Source organism: Vidua macroura, chromosome 9, assembly GCF_024509145.1.
Source record: "Vidua macroura isolate BioBank_ID:100142 chromosome 9, ASM2450914v1, whole genome shotgun sequence".
NCBI lineage: Eukaryota > Metazoa > Chordata > Aves > Passeriformes > Viduidae > Vidua > Vidua macroura.
In genome coordinates, this window is record NC_071579.1 from 31,416,253 (window position 1) to 31,428,841 (window position 12,589).

A 12,589-nucleotide genomic window follows, 5' to 3' on the forward strand; every position below is an offset into this window, starting at 1 on the left:
GGGAACAGCTTCATTTCACTACAAAACTGAAAAGTAGACCCCAGAAATAAAGAGAAGCAGGGAAAGAAGACCTATTCCTGAAGGTTTTCTGCTGTATGGAGGCTGCAGCAGCAGGGTTGAAGGCAGATGGGAATATTGGGAATATTGAGAGGGAAATATTGCCTGTAGAACAAGCAGAATGAATTCAGTTATGCAGCAGCTAAGATTAGGGTAGACTTAACTAACTCCTGTATTTAGGCCCTTTTTCAATCTGGTTCTCTCTGTTTTGTTTTTTTTTTTTTCTTTTCAGATGACCAACACACAAATATTCCAAATTCAATTTCATACTGGATTCATAGCCCTGGGAACAACCACTCTCAAATTCACCAAGTGAGTGTTTGAAGCTGAACATTAATCAAACCTGATGCATAAAAGCCTGACGAAGGCTGAGGGAGAACAGAAGAAATGTGAAAAGCCTGAATGTACTGAAAGCCTTTTTATAGCTTTCCAGAAATATTCTTCCCTTTTCAACTGGACCACTCTTGTCCCCTTTAGGCCTGAGCTGGATGCCTGTGACTCCCCAGACAAATATCCTCAGCTCTTTCACGTTATCCTGGACATAGAAATACAGTCTGCAGACAGACAAACTGAATTGACTCCCCCATGGGAGAACTTCACGACAAAAGACATCAATCCCTCCATTCTCTTCTCCTCCCACCAGGAGCACCAGGACACTCTTGCTTTGGCAGGTAAGGGCTGCATGGATGTGTTCCCTTCCCATGATTTCTTCATGCTGAGCTGGGTTTTGTTTCATTCCAACACTCTGGTGCTCTGTGCTGCAGGTAGAGGTGCCACGGATTCCCCCCAGGATAACATCAGGAACGTTGGGCAGAGTGCATTCTTCTCCTCCCTCAGCTGGCAAGGTAGGCAAGGCTTGGTCTTCAGAGTCAAATCAGCTCCAAAGAACACAAACAGCTCCTGTTCCCCTGGCTGGAGCTGGAGTGAGGCTGAGGGATCCCACTGTAGCATTGGATCACAGAGCTGGGCACACCCTGGTGTTGCCATGGAGTGGGAATTCCTTTCCTACAGCATCCTCTTCAAACTGTGCTCTGTGGGACCATTGCTGACACAGTTCTAGGGTGAACCTTCACCCGAGGCCTCCTTTGTGCTAAAACTTGAAATAAATAAGCCTTGATGAGAAAATTTAGGTTAATCTTGGCAAAGGAATCATGGGATCGTTTAGGTTGGAAAAGACCTTTAAGGTCATCAAGTCCAACCATTCGCCAGCACTGCCAAGGCCACCATGTCCCCAAGTGCCACATCCTCCATGGATGGGGACCCCAGCTGTGCCAGGGCTGCAAAACCCTTTTGGGGAAGAAATTTGCCAGCTTTTATTTTAAAGAACAAAATTATTTTAGCCAAATGCTGCTGTGCTATTCTCAGCTTTCTGTTCTGCTTGTAAGCTGATTTTTACAGGACCTTTGTGATGACCAAACTAACAGCTGCCTAATTTTATTTTCAATCATCATTTAGATCAGAAATCTGACAAAAGTAGCTCTCACCCCACCTCAGAGGATCGAGCAGCGTTGGTGCATGAGGAAAGCGAACAGTCAGATGACGAACTCTTGTCCCTTTCCAGTCAGCACAGTAATGCCAGCGGTGACAAGCCCCACGGGACACCCAAACACAGCAAAAAGCAGCAAGAGCCTCCAGCAGCACCTCCCCCTGAAGACGTGGACCTGCTGGGCCTCGATGGCAGCCCCATGAGCAAGAGCTTTCCCTCGCAGCCCAGCGCTGCCCCCTCTAACTCTGACCTGCTGAATGATTTGTTTGGGGTCGGAGGGCCGAGCTCCCAGAGCCCTGCTGGAGCTGGAGCTGCTGCTGCTGCTGCTGAGGAGGTTTTCCACGTGGGGGCACCCGGATCTGTGCAGTCGACCCCGCGGCGCTCGGCAGCTTCGGCGTCCCCGTCCCCGTCCCCGAGGGTAGGAGAAGGTAATGGTGGCTTTACTAAAAAAATAGAATAGCAATACTCTATCAATTACTCAGTAGATTCACATTATACAATCAATATATCAGCAATAAGTGTTTGAGGAAGTTAACACTTTTGAAACATTCATGTATCAAGGAAACAGAGCAAAAACTTTAAACGGTTTGATATTAATAACAATCATTATTTTTTGGTGTTACCTCTAGAAGACAAAACCAGCAGAGACTGTAATGAAGAACAGAACTTTTTATGAAATGGATGCTATAATGAACTGTATCCCCACCCAAGCGAGGGGACTTGGAGGATCCCTCTGGGGGATCTTGGCTACCTCCCTTTCATGTAGGGGATCCCAAGAGGCCCCAGCCAGCTCCTCTGCTCCAAGCTGGTCCTCACCAAACCAGTCCCTACTGGAGCACACCCTGGGGTTTGGGGGCTCCTCACACCAACAACCACTGGAGAGCCTCAGTTTTGCTCTCATTATGCATCCAATAGTACTCATGAGTTTGACAAAAACTCCTCTGGGGGTTTGGGTAGACCTACAGCACTATGAATTGAATTTCTCTTTTAACTTAGGGAGTTTGGAGCTATGAGTGATCCTGGACTAGGAAATACAGAATTTCTGTTTCTTCCAAGACCAGGCTGCAGGTGTGGTTGGGGAGAGGGATCTTTTGAAGGATGAAGCAGAGCAAGTGCAAAGAGAGAGGAGAATAATCCAAGTTTCACGGGAAGAAATTGGTCACTTATACCTGGAGAAAGTTTCTCTTGCTGTGGCTGTTGTAGGCTCAGTCTGAGAGCTCTCACCCGTGCTGGTTTTGCAGACACATCACACAAGAGGTGCAGCAACAGATCAGGAAAAGATTTAGGGATTTAGGAGCTCTGCAGAGCCAGAATCACACAGCTCAATTTTCCCAAGCCAGGAAAACAAGGATAAGAGCTTGGGAAATGAGTGAAGAGTAGTGACTGAGTAACATAAGTAATGAGTAGCATCATTACCACAGTGCAGAACTTCTAAGGATTGTACCTTTCAGGATGCTTTTAACCTTAAATTTGTTGACACGAATATGAGTGACTTCATAGGAGTTTCTTTTGGTTAAGTTTGTTGGGGTTTTACATGGAAGAGAGAAGACTGAACAAATTGATCAAAAATGGAGTTTGAGAAGAACTGGAGTTTTGTAATAAGTGATGTAGAAAAGATATCCATTATTTTCTAAAGCTGTTTCTAAAAGACCCTTTACCCCCAACATGGATAACTTTGCCAGCCTGGAATCATCTTGAGAGGAAGCAGGAATGGCAGGAATTGCACCAGGGCCATAACTCCAAGCTCCAGACTGTCTTCCACCCTCCACTGGCAGTTAAAACTCCACCTGAAGTGCCTGAGTACTTTAACAGTCACTTTGCCTGGCTCTAAATTCAGCCCCCCTTAGGAAACGAGAGATGGGGTCAGTTTGTTGCCATGGCCAAGCTATGGGGCTCTTTAGGTGCCCAGAATTTGGGATATTGATGTTCTCCAGTTGCTCCCCCACAGTCCCAGGCTGTCTCCTCTTTGCTACCTGCAGGTATCAGATTTCCTCTCCCCACAGCTTTCCCTTACCCTGAAGCACATTCCTGCTGCAAGTTCATGATTTCGTTTCCTCAAATATGTTTTCACAGCCACTGCCTTTGATCCTTTTGGAAGTAGCCCCAAACAAACTGGTCCAGACCTCCTGGGCTCCTTCCTTGGCTCATCAGCTGTCCCTGGGGATCCTTTCCTTCAAGCCACAAGAAGCCCTTCACCAACTGTGCACAGCGATCCCTTTCACATGGGTAAGAAAGGGGAGCCTCTTCCAGGGTGTTTAAAGAAATGTAAAATGTTGCTTTGAAGTAGAAATGGAACCATTAAGTACAAAGTGATGCTTCCCATAAAACCACTCTAAACCACAGAAACCCCACGAAACAGGAAAGAGCTTTTTGTCTCTGAACTTAAAGTATATTCAGCAGCTGAAGTGTGGTAGGATGAGCTGAGTTTTGCTCAGGTCTTAGACTTAATTAATAGGCTATTTATATAAATAAAAAAGAGGCCATGAAGAATGTCTGCCCACATATTCCTGTGGTTATGAGGTCTCCTTTGAAGCAAACTACCATTAATTGCACTGAACACAGCCATATTTAGAGAAAACACACATCCTTTGGTGATTTTAGTTGCAGGCACCGGCTTTCTTTAGCTCCAGTACTAACCCTAACCAAATTCACAGCTGAATTTGACTGAAGAGAAGGAATTTTCTTCTCTTTGTTTAAAAGTTCCCTAATTTCCTCCTTCTCACCCCAAAATTTAATGTGCAACCCTGTCTGGAACACATCCAGTCATGGATTTGTTTGTGCCTGATCACCTAACACGTGCTCCTTGGGAGCATCTCCCTGGAAAGTTGGAAGGGATCTTACAGATCCTCCAGTTCCAGCTCTGTGCCATGGGCAGGGTCACCTCCCACGCGAGGTTCTGGGACTTTGTGGAGTCCCAGTGGCTCCTGGTGGGCACTGGGCTATGCTGGTTTTGCTGGACTGCTTTGGGATACTGATATCAGTCATTCTCTTTAGCTTCGAGCACTCCAACGGTTTCCATCCAGCCAGATGTTTCCAGTGGTTGGGACTGGCCCAACAAAGCAGGTATGTGTCATAAAATTCAGGGTGGTTAGCAAAGGAAAAAAAAAAAACAACACCTTTAGGGAGCTCTGAGAGGGGAGAGGCAGAGGGAAAATGCTGCCAGTGACTGCAAAGAACAGATTCCCTCTAAAGATTTCCATATTAAAAGAAATCTGGGTTTGTTTCCTCAAGAGCCCAGAGCAGGACAGGTGAGGTGAGGCTGTCCAGGGGTTGTTTTATCCCGTGTAGAGCCATGGGGAAAACCTGGGGAGTGCTGTGCATTCCCAGAGTGCCACTAAATGATTGCAAGGTTCTTTCTAATCTTGGGAGAGTGTGCATGGCCTCCCAAAGTTGCTTCCTGAAGGCTTCTAGTTCTTAAAATATATCTACATGTCACAATTCCTCTGGCAGTGCAGACAGTCTGGGAACATTCCTGCTGCTGTTCCTAATTGGGAGTGGGAGTGCTACAAGTCTGAGGCTGCTGAGGAACCTGACAATGGTACACTCAATTTTAATAGCAGTCTTCTAATACGTGGCTGAGCACTGGGGAAGAGCTGCACTCATATCAAACAGGAGGAAAAATGTCAAACAGGAGGAAAAATGTTCTTTTTAATATATATATATATATATATATATATATTTCTTCTTCTTCTTTTTTTTTTTTCCTTTCTTTTTAAGGTGGTCTAGGAATGGGAAGTAAGTCTGCTGCCACCAGTCCTACAGGATCCCTCCACAGCACTCCCACTCATCAGGCTAAACCCCAAACACTGGATCCATTTGCTGATCTGGGAAGTCTTGGAGCGAGTTTAGCAGGTTTGCATCCCATATTTAAAAAAGGAAGATAATAAATTACCAGCATTCTTTTAGAGAAATAGGCTGAGCAGCCCGGTATGTGTGGGGCCTCTCAACCCACCTGCATGCCAGTGCTGCTGCCAGGCTTTCCCTTCTGCCTGATTCTCTGTAAACTCTCACAAATCCGTGCTTTTCCTGATCCCTGGTCAAAAAATGTGCTGGCAACGTGCAGGGAGCTCAGCAGGCTCCATGGATTGCAAAGCACAACCTCTGATAAGTCCAAACATGCTCTGGCTGAGGATGCTCTGTGTTCAAGTGCTGCTACAGGCCTGGGAGGAGAATTTGGCTCTGCAAAGCTGCTGGGGTTCTAGAGGAATTGCTTCCTTCTAGACTTGACTTGTTTTTCTGCTTTGTGAGAAAAGCTGTGCAATTGATCTGCCTCTAATTTGCAGTATTATCTAAAGGTGGGGTATTTGCACCTTGCTACAAAGCTTGACTGCTTAGAAAAGCCTTTTCCCCTTGTTTTATGTCATAAAACAATCAGCAAACCCTCAATTCCAAAGTTTAAAGGCAGTTCTGTGAAATTATTGAAGCTTTCCTTAAAGTCCAGCACTGTCTAAGTGTGGTAAATAGATTTTTCTTGCCTTTGTTGCTGCCCTCAGCTCCTTGGAAGCCCTTGTGGTTTGGTGTGATGTTTGTTTTCCCCTTTGCGTCAGTCCCAGCATGGGTCTGGAATTCGGTTTCCCAGTTCCCTCTGCTGGATTTCAGGCTGCTCTGCAGGAGCAAAATAAAAAGGCTGCCAAGCCCCATGTCAGAGCCACCGAGGTCCTTTTAAAACACGCATTCTGTAGGAGAGTGGTGGGGTTTAAAAACAAATGGCTTGGCATCCCCAGGATATTAAAGCACATTTTTGGTGGTCCTGACTAAATGAAAAGCACTTCATCCAGTTTCCATGACACATTTCTGAGCTGGGAGCTGTGTGTGGATGTCAGTGTGAAAAATAAAACATTGACACTGGGTTCCTCCCACAAACACCACCAGAGCCAGAGCAGCATCCCCTAAAGCAATGAGGTGCTGGGACACATCTCTGTGGATGTTTTAATCAGCACAGCGTGAGGAGACACGATTCCAACAGCACCAGCTTGGTGTTGGCACTGGCACAGGCTGCCCAGAGAATTTCTCCATCCCTTCAAGTGCTCCCGGCCAGGCTGGATGGGGCTCTGAGCAACCTGGGCTAGTGAAAAGTGCCATGGAACTGCATGAGCTTTAAGGTCCCTCCTCACTTTAATCATTCTGTCACTCTGTGTTGTCACCATCCCCACGGAGCTGTGGCTCCTTGTTAGCTGCCTCTAGCTTTCCCTGTTTCCTCAAGCCACCTCCAATTCCTCAGACCCTCAAAGCCAGCTGCTGTCCTATAAACAGTTCACAGAGCAATCTCAGCTAAAGTGATGCTGCAAACGTTCGTGGCTGAGCTGAAAACAGAAGCCTGGGGGACTTCGCTTGGATCAATTCTGCTTTGTGAGAAAAGCTGTGCAATTGATCTGCCTCTAATTTGCAGTATTACCTAAAGGTGGGGTATCTGCACCCGGCTACAAAGCTTGACTGCTTGGAAAAGCCTTTCCCCCTTGTTTTATCTCCTAAAACAACCAGCAGACCCTCGATTCCCATGTTGAAAAGGCAGCTCTGGTTTAATTCCCACCGTGACTCCCTCCCGTTGCTCTCCGCAGGTGGCCCCTCGTTCGCCAGCAAGCCGACCACGCCGACGGGCATGGGCGGGGGCTTCCCCCCGTCGCCGCAGAAGCCGCCGCCGCAGCCCATGGGTGGCAGCGGGTGGCAGCAGGGCACGGGCTACGGCTGGCAGGGGGCACAGGCCAAAGGCCAGCCCAGCGTGCCCCACGCCTCCCCCCAGAACAAGCCCAACTACAACGTGAGCTTCTCGGCCACGGGGGCGCAGGGCGAGCGGGGGAAAGGAGCTGCTAATGTCGGTAAGAGCCTTGGAATTCAGCGTCCAAAGGGTTGGCTCCCTTTGGGTATCCCTTGGTTTGTAGGTTAGGGCGAAGCAAGTCAGTCACGTGGATTATTTGGTGCTTTATCCTGTCCTGGACGCTGAACTGTGCTGTTTAGGAAGTCCTGCATTCCAAATGAGCTTCCAGAATAATCCTGGAAGTGTCCAAGGCCAGGCTGGATGGGGGTTGGAGCAACCTGGAATAGTGGAAGGCGTCCCTGCCCATAACAGGGGGTTGGAACTGGATAAACTTTAAGGTCCCTTTCAACACGAACCATTCTGGGATTCTATAACAATTACAACAACTTAAAAGTAACTTTAAGTAACATCTCTCATGAGAACCTGCATGTTCATTAGAACTAGGAGATCGTTAACGTGATTAACTGAAGGATGTATCTTATGTAGAAAGCCAGGGTTAAATGCACCCATGCTATGATAGTAATTTCAAATCTCCTTGGTTTTCAAGATTCCAAGCCAAAAGTGTCTGCAGATTTCGAAGATTTATTATCTGGTCAAGGCTTTAATGCTCACAAGGACAAGAAGGGGCCCAAAACAATAGCTGAGATGAGAAAAGAAGAAATGGCAAAGGAGATGGACCCTGAAAAACTAAAAGTAAGCAAAATTCTTGGGGATGTCCTCCCAGTCATTCAATGTCCTCAACAGATTTAAAACTCCAAGGTTACATTTCTGTCCTCAACCAGACCACATCAACAATGGCTTGCTCAGTGTCACTGTCTGGGCTGCTGCTCTTCCACAGCACTCCAGCCCTGATTAGCAAGTGCAGCTAATTGAACTAATCCTCTGCCTCATTAATCCTGCTTGCTTTGGAATTCTCTCATCTCTCCTCAATAAACTGCCAAACTGCAGATCTCTTATGAAAGGGAAGGGAATTCAGTCTGTCCTGTTCTGTATGTGAAATATGAGACCACAAATTGGAATTACAGAAGGAGAGAGAACTCAGAGGAAAAACTGCAGCAAGAGCCAAGCAAAGGTCTAGAAAACAGAATGATCCTCTCAAAATTTCCCGGGTTTGACCTTTGGGAAGTGACAGCAACCATGGTGAACACCACCATCAGCCACAACAGCTGGACAGAGGTCAGGCCATGGAGTGGGCAGGAGTTTTCCCAGCTCCCATTTTCATCCCCACAACAGCTGGACAGAGGTCAGGCCATGGAGTGGGCAGGAGTTTTCCCAGCTCCCATTTTCATCCCCACAACAGCTGGACAGAGGTCAGGCCATGGAGTGGGCAGGAGTTTTCCCAGCTCCCATTTTCATCCCCACAACAGCTGGACAGAGGTCAGGCCATGGAGTGGGCAGGAGTTTTCCCAGCTCCCATTTTCATCCCCACAAAAGCTGTTGAGTCACTGAAGCTCCCAGCTGATTTAGCCTTCCCAATATGATTCTCTTTGCTCTGATGCCTTTTTATTTCATTGGGGCAGCTCAGCCTGGAACTGTAAAATCTATTTATGCTTTGGTTTTCACATTTACATTTTAACTTAGCTGACCTTAGTTTAGGTGTGCAATTAACCTTGCTAAAGACAGTTAAACACTTAATTTCTCTTTTGGCTATTCCATCAAGCATTACTAAGTCAGCGTTTTTAGCAGGGATGTTGCTCAAAGTCTATCTTAACTTTCAAGCAGTGATATAAAAATTAATGACAATTAGACAAAGGTTTGCTGAAGGTTTTCTAAAGCATGGAAAGAAATTTAAGATGCTTCTCAGGGTTACAGCTATTCAAATGAAGAAACTTTGTCCTGGTGGAATATCTAAAGCGAGGCATAAATAGAGACTTGCACTCCTTTCTGCAGGTCCTGGAGTGGATCGAAGGGAAGGAGAGGAATATCAGGGCTCTGCTGTCCACCATGCACACGGTGCTGTGGGCAGGGGAGACCAAGTGGAAGCCTGTGAGTATGGCAGACCTGGTGACTCCAGAGCAGGTGAAGAAGGTGTACAGGCGGGCTGTGCTCGTCGTTCACCCCGACAAGGTAAGGCTGGGCTGCCTCCACCTCGGGGGAAACCAAAATTGATTATAAAGTGTTGGATGGGATCGCCGATTTATTGCTGCTAACAGCTCTGTGGAAAGTGGGAGCTCAAGATTTCTGCTGGTTTCTGGAAGTTGAGAACTCTGAACTCATCCCTGGAAGTGTTCAAGGCCAGGCTGGAGCAACCTGGCATAGTGGAAGGTGTCCCTGCCCATGGAACCATTTAGGCTTTAAGGTCCCTCCCAGCCCAAAGCAGTCAGGGGTTTTGTGAAACCACTGCCAGCCCCAAGACTGTGCCTGGAACCTGCTGCTTCAAGCAGCAGAAATTCAGAGCTTTTGTCACCCCCACTTTGACTCTCAGCCGTTCTGCTGCTGGACAAGAGTTCCTGCTAAAGGAGATCCAAATCAATCTCCTGCAATGGAACCATCAGGTTGTTTGGCTGCCCAGCTTGTGGCTCGTGCTCTGGCTGCTGCCACTTGCTGACCAGGGAGCAACGAGTCCAGCTGGGACACCCCAGGGAGGAGGAAGCTTCCACTTGGCAGGGAATGGAGGCCCTGGGAGTCTCAAGGCTTGGGAGGATGTGGGCTGCCCGAGGCTTGCAGGAATTCTGATTCCATCCAGGAACTGTGTCAGGTGGCAGCTCTTCCCCTTCCATGCAGGTAAAATTCCTCTCCCAGTGCCAAGGTTATATTTATTGTTTAGAAGGTCACATTTATTGTGCCCATGGGGCAGTGCTTTATCCCACTCTGGGGGGTGTCAGAGCTGAGGAGCAGCAAAGCCAAGAAATTCTTAAGGAAAGCAACCCTCCAGAGTAGCTGGTTTTTGTCAAGGAAAAAGTGAAAATTCATGGAACTGCTTGGGAATGTGCTCACGGGCCAGCTCTTGTGGTTGGGTTTGGGAGCTCTGATATCCCTCTTTTCTCCTTGTTTCTATTCCAGGCTACTGGGCAGCCATATGAACAATATGCAAAGATGATTTTTATGGAGCTGAACGATGCCTGGTCAGAATTTGAAAACCAAGGACAAAAACCCTTGTATTAGGTACTTTCTCAGCCTCCACTCCAGACCCGTGCTAGTGCTTATTTAGTCTCTTGTCACAAATGTCACAGATCAACCAAACTCTGGCTGGAAATTCAGAAGTTTCAGAAAACTAAGAGCCTAATACTTATCATGAAGAACATGAGAAAGGTTTCCTAACACTTGTCTCCAGAATCCTGAGCTCAGAGGAACTCTGGCCACCTGGCTCCCCCCACCAGAGCCACAGGGTTACAGTTTCTGGTAACTTTTCTATTTTATTTTGGGTTCCAGTGGGACAAGAGAGAACACATACTTGGAAAAGATGGAATTGGTCTGTCTCCAGCAAAGTGTCGCTGGTGAATTTCCTACCTTTTTTTTTGTGAGGTGTGATATGGCAGCACTTCAGTTGAGTTCAACAACTGCTGGTGAGGCCCAAAGTTCAATGTATGTTATTTTTTTTCCTGGGTTTGGATCGAATTATCCAATTGAAGTGCTCAGCTGTGGTTTAGGCACACTCCTAACAGTCACCATTTGCTGCTTAATTGCTCATCTAGTGTAGTCTGGCTGAACAGAGCCAAAGCTGAATCCTGGGCGGGGTCAGTGTGGCAGCTGCCCGCTGCTTTTGCATTAACGCTGTGCTCCACCCCACAGCCCCGCAGTGAAATGTGCAGGCAGAATTCCTCTAAATGCTTGAGCAACGAGTCCTTGGTCCAACAGCCCCTTGCTGGTTTGTTAAGCAGCAGTTCTGGGGGGAAGGGAGGGTGAATCCACCTCGTCCAAGTGAGGAATGAGCACGTGCTGCATTTCCCGTGGTTCTCATCAGCAGCTCGAAACCATCAAAGAAATGCCAACAGCTCCAAATTCTGCTGGAAAGGCTTAGAAATGTCCCAGTTTCCAGGTAGCACTTCCCCTCCTGAGGAGTCAGAACCTTTTCCAGCCCACTTGTATCACCTTTATGCCTTTATCAGCTCCAGAGCACTTGGCCAAGGCTCTTGGCAGGCTGAAACCTGTTGCAACTTCATTTTTCAGATCATGGTGTACGAGCTGTCCCACAGACATCCACAGACCAGGTCTGATCTCTGAGGTGACTCCAGTGCAAATTGATTAGCTTAAAAGTTTATATTGGACCAAAGCAAATGACATCACAAGGGAATCTCTCTGTTGCTGAAGCAGCTTTCCTAGTCCAAAAGCGAGTTGAGATCCAAACTTCACCCCAAATTCTGGCGTTCTTTTGTAGAGTAACTAAAGCTAGCAGTTTATTTACCAACACCTATCCGTACTTGAGGGACACTCATTAGATGGGCAGGAATAATGTGTATTTACTGCCTCAGGAACAGGTTGCCATCGGATGTGAGTCCTTAAGGCTGGTGGTTTTTCAAGACAATCCACTACTTGTTGCACTTACATTTTCAAGTGGCAAAGCTATTACTGCAAAGAAGGTGTGTCAAGGTACATGGCTTTCTGTATAAAACTCATCCTTTTGTTGTACTGGTCCATTATTTACTGCCATTAACTGAAAATGTGAAACCAACACATAGGTCTCCTTTTATATAAAAGACCTTAAGATAATAGTAACAAACTGGATGTTATTTATTAATGTTTTGATCCAGTATGTGCTTGTCTTATTTAAAAGAGATAACTGGAATGTGAATCATGTTCCTGTGATTTGTTGGGTTTATTGTTTCTCATTCACATTTGTAGATATTGTGACCTATGCCTATATAATAAAAAGGATCTCATTACTATAACGTACTTTTTTTTAATGATGAAAACCTCATTAGCTTTGTATCGAGTTTGTCACGGCACATAACTCTGGATACTCATCCATTCACGAAATACAAACCCACCAAAAAAAACCAAAACCCCTCTACCCCACTTAAGCTTTGATTACTTCCATCCCTAATGTTTTTATGGATGCATGAAAGTATTAGGACGTATGTATATCCAAATAGTTAACTGGAAAAAAAAAATCCATTCTTGTCATATCTGGTAGTGACAGAGGTTATCAATGTTCAGGTTTACTGTTTGACTAAATTATTGTAATTTTTGTAAATACGGTATATACTCGATGAAATTGTGACTGGTCTAAAACATTTGTATATACATTAAAAAGCTCAAATTAACAAATTCAGCTATCTCTTGTGCTTGTGACCACGAGGTTCCAGTCCTACATCTGCTCCTGTGTGAGGGCTGGCAAGCCCTGCCTGGGT

At 46.4% G+C, this 12,589-nt stretch overlaps 1 protein-coding gene across 4 annotated transcripts in view; it reads left to right on the forward strand.

The window, feature by feature from the left end:
* The window catches only part of DNAJC6 (DnaJ heat shock protein family (Hsp40) member C6), a 42,372-nt gene extending 29,862 nt beyond the window's left edge, over nucleotides 1-12,510 (forward strand). For all 4 annotated transcript variants that reach the window (XM_053984568.1, XM_053984565.1, XM_053984566.1 and 1 more), the window contains 11 exons: nucleotides 290-369; nucleotides 535-728; nucleotides 822-902; nucleotides 1,513-1,971; nucleotides 3,617-3,769; nucleotides 4,538-4,606; nucleotides 5,261-5,395; nucleotides 7,102-7,359; nucleotides 7,846-7,991; nucleotides 9,189-9,365; nucleotides 10,302-12,510. In XM_053984568.1, the coding sequence (XP_053840543.1) occupies nucleotides 290-369; nucleotides 535-728; nucleotides 822-902; nucleotides 1,513-1,971; nucleotides 3,617-3,769; nucleotides 4,538-4,606; nucleotides 5,261-5,395; nucleotides 7,102-7,359; nucleotides 7,846-7,991; nucleotides 9,189-9,365; nucleotides 10,302-10,403 (1,854 nt within the window). In that variant the 3' untranslated portion in view covers nucleotides 10,404-12,510. The remainder of the gene's footprint in view (nucleotides 1-289; nucleotides 370-534; nucleotides 729-821; nucleotides 903-1,512; nucleotides 1,972-3,616; nucleotides 3,770-4,537; nucleotides 4,607-5,260; nucleotides 5,396-7,101; nucleotides 7,360-7,845; nucleotides 7,992-9,188; nucleotides 9,366-10,301) is intronic.
* The last annotated feature ends 79 nt before the right edge of the window (nucleotides 12,511-12,589 follow it).